At 36.5% G+C, this 2,500-nt stretch overlaps 1 protein-coding gene across 1 annotated transcript; it reads right to left on the bottom strand.

The window, feature by feature from the left end:
* Positions 1-1,160: 1,160 nt before the first annotated feature.
* On the bottom strand, positions 1,161-1,823 carry LOC143032570 (serine/threonine-protein kinase pim-1-like). The gene has a single exon (XM_076197439.1). It carries the CDS (start codon positions 1,821-1,823, stop codon positions 1,161-1,163), a length of 663 nt encoding a protein of 220 aa, XP_076053554.1.
* Between the last annotated feature and the right edge of the window lie 677 nt (positions 1,824-2,500).

The raw sequence follows: 2,500 nt of genomic DNA, 5'->3' as shown, positions 1-2,500 counted from the left end.
ACAGAGTGGAAAAAAGCATGTATATATTTTGTATATATACATGCTTATTCTCCACTCCGCATTATTCTCCATAAGCTATCTGTGATCCTGAGAGAAAGCAGACAGACAGCAGAGAGAGCTGAGCTGCAAATATAAATTTCGATATAAAACCAAACCTAATGTGTATGAGCAGGGAGAGGAGAGCAAACGTACAGGATGTGTTTTTCCGAAGAACAAGAGAATAGCAGTTGGTAGAGAGTTTTCAGATATCTAGGTTGTCAACAGTAACAAATAGAAACGAGATGAAGACAGTAGAAATTAAATATATGAATCGCTTTCAGCAAACAGATATTATTTCTAGCCAATAGTACCAAGATTAAAGAAAGAAAAGTAGAAAAGTATATCAAGAAATACAAAATTAAGAATCTACAAAAACAATACCTAAGGACCCATAGTTTCATATGCCAGTGAGACATGGAGCTTAAAAAAAAAAATGGAACAAGGACTACTGGTGCTTGAGAAATACAAATATTGAGGCGAATTACTGGACCAGTTTTTTATGAAAATGAGAATAGGTGGGGGAAGGGCGACACAATAATGAGCGCGGTGTTTTTTTTCCGCATATATAAACAAAACATTATTTAACATATAATATTGATATATATTATTAATATATAATATATATATATATATATATATATATACATATCGTATATAATACATATATACAGAAATATATAGTAATGACAAGCGTTGTCCCGTCTGTAAGTTTTATTTTCTATTTTGGTTTTATTCAAAAATAAAATGAGACAGACGTCATTTTTTCATCATCATCAAATATTGGGGTTCATTACTAGTGAATTTATTCAGCCGAAAAAAACTCAACGACCACCATCGTTCGATCATCATGTATCTTAAGTTCACTACTGGCCAAATTTTATTCAGGCAGAGGGAAAGCTCCCAGTATTATCTTTTCTGATTATGACCTTGAGGAAAAATACCAGGGAAAGGACGAAGATTGGCAGAAACTTCAGCTCAAAGTTCTGAGTCTACCGCAGAACCCGTAGAATGGCAGCAGGACTGATTTTTCAAAGTAATTTTTGACCCCGTATGGCTCTCGTTGACTTTCAACCAGGGGTCACATTGGATGCCTCTCAGGTGAAGCCGTATCTCAGAATTCCTTACAGAGGCATTTTTCTGACGAGCTTCTGGCAGCCCTTTGGGACGCCCTTCGGGAACTTCACTTCCCATTTGTCTCCGTCCTTTGGATATTTCTTGCACGCCAGACGGAACAGTAGCAATCCAAGACTCCATACAGCCGATTTTTCATGGCGATCGGCAGGAATCGAAGAGGCGTTGATGAAGGTTCCCATGCCAAAGTCCACAAGCTTTGCGGTTAGTTTTCCGGTTACTTCGTTTCTAACGACGAGAATATTAGCCATATTAATGTCCTGATGACAGACTCCGGCTTTGTGGCAGGTTATTACGGCTGTCAGAACCTGCGAGAAGACGTCTTTGGCGTCTTTCATCTTCAGCTCCCCATACTTCGAGGTGTAGTCAAGAAGATCCACTGCGCCCGGGATCAGCTCCATGACGATGAATACGTGTCTGCGTTCAATGAAGAAATCCAGGAGCTTTACAACCTCGGGGATATGCTGAACTGCTTTCATGAGTGCGACTTCCAGAGGCATAGTCCTCTTCTTGGGATCTGCCCAGTCGTACACTTCAGCCAAAGGTATTTTCTTTATAGCTACCTTGGCTTCGTCTTCGATTCGTTCGGCGGAGAAGACACTCCCAAATGATCCTTCTCCCAGAAGTTCCTTGAAGATGAATCTTCTGGTCATGGTTCTTCCTTTCTTGATTCCTCGAAGAACAATTCCATGGAATAGATCGACTGGACGTTTCGATCATTGACAGTGATGCTGATAATCCACGATTCGATAAACAGAATTGTGAACACACACACACACACATATATAAATGTGTGTGTGTGTTATATTTATATATATATATATATATATATAATATATATATATATATATATATATATATATATATATATATATAAATAATACGTTAAACTTGGCTGGACATTTGGTAATACAGACAACATAAAAATCTAGAGTCAACCTTTATTGGTCCGTGAAAAATTCTGGATTGTCTCACAAACTAAAGGGTCATTATTTATCCGAGATCGAATATTACTTGGGTAATATATATATATATATATATATTATATATATATATATATATATATATGTTTTTTATATATATATGTATATATATATATACATATATATATATATGTGTGTGTGTGTGTGTGTGTGTGTAATATGTTATACTAGGCTGGACATATGGTAATACAGACAACATAAAAATCTAGAGTTAACTTTTATTGGTCCTTTGAAAAATTCTGGATTATCTCACCACAAACTAAAGGGTCATTATTTATCCGAGATACATACATAATACACACACACACACCACACACAACACACACACACAACACACACACACACAC

Source organism: Oratosquilla oratoria, chromosome 14 (genome assembly GCF_046742065.1).
Source record: "Oratosquilla oratoria isolate Oo_2021 chromosome 14, ASM4674206v1, whole genome shotgun sequence".
Lineage (NCBI taxonomy): Eukaryota > Metazoa > Arthropoda > Malacostraca > Stomatopoda > Squillidae > Oratosquilla > Oratosquilla oratoria.
This window is presented reverse-complemented; position numbering and strand designations above follow the sequence as displayed.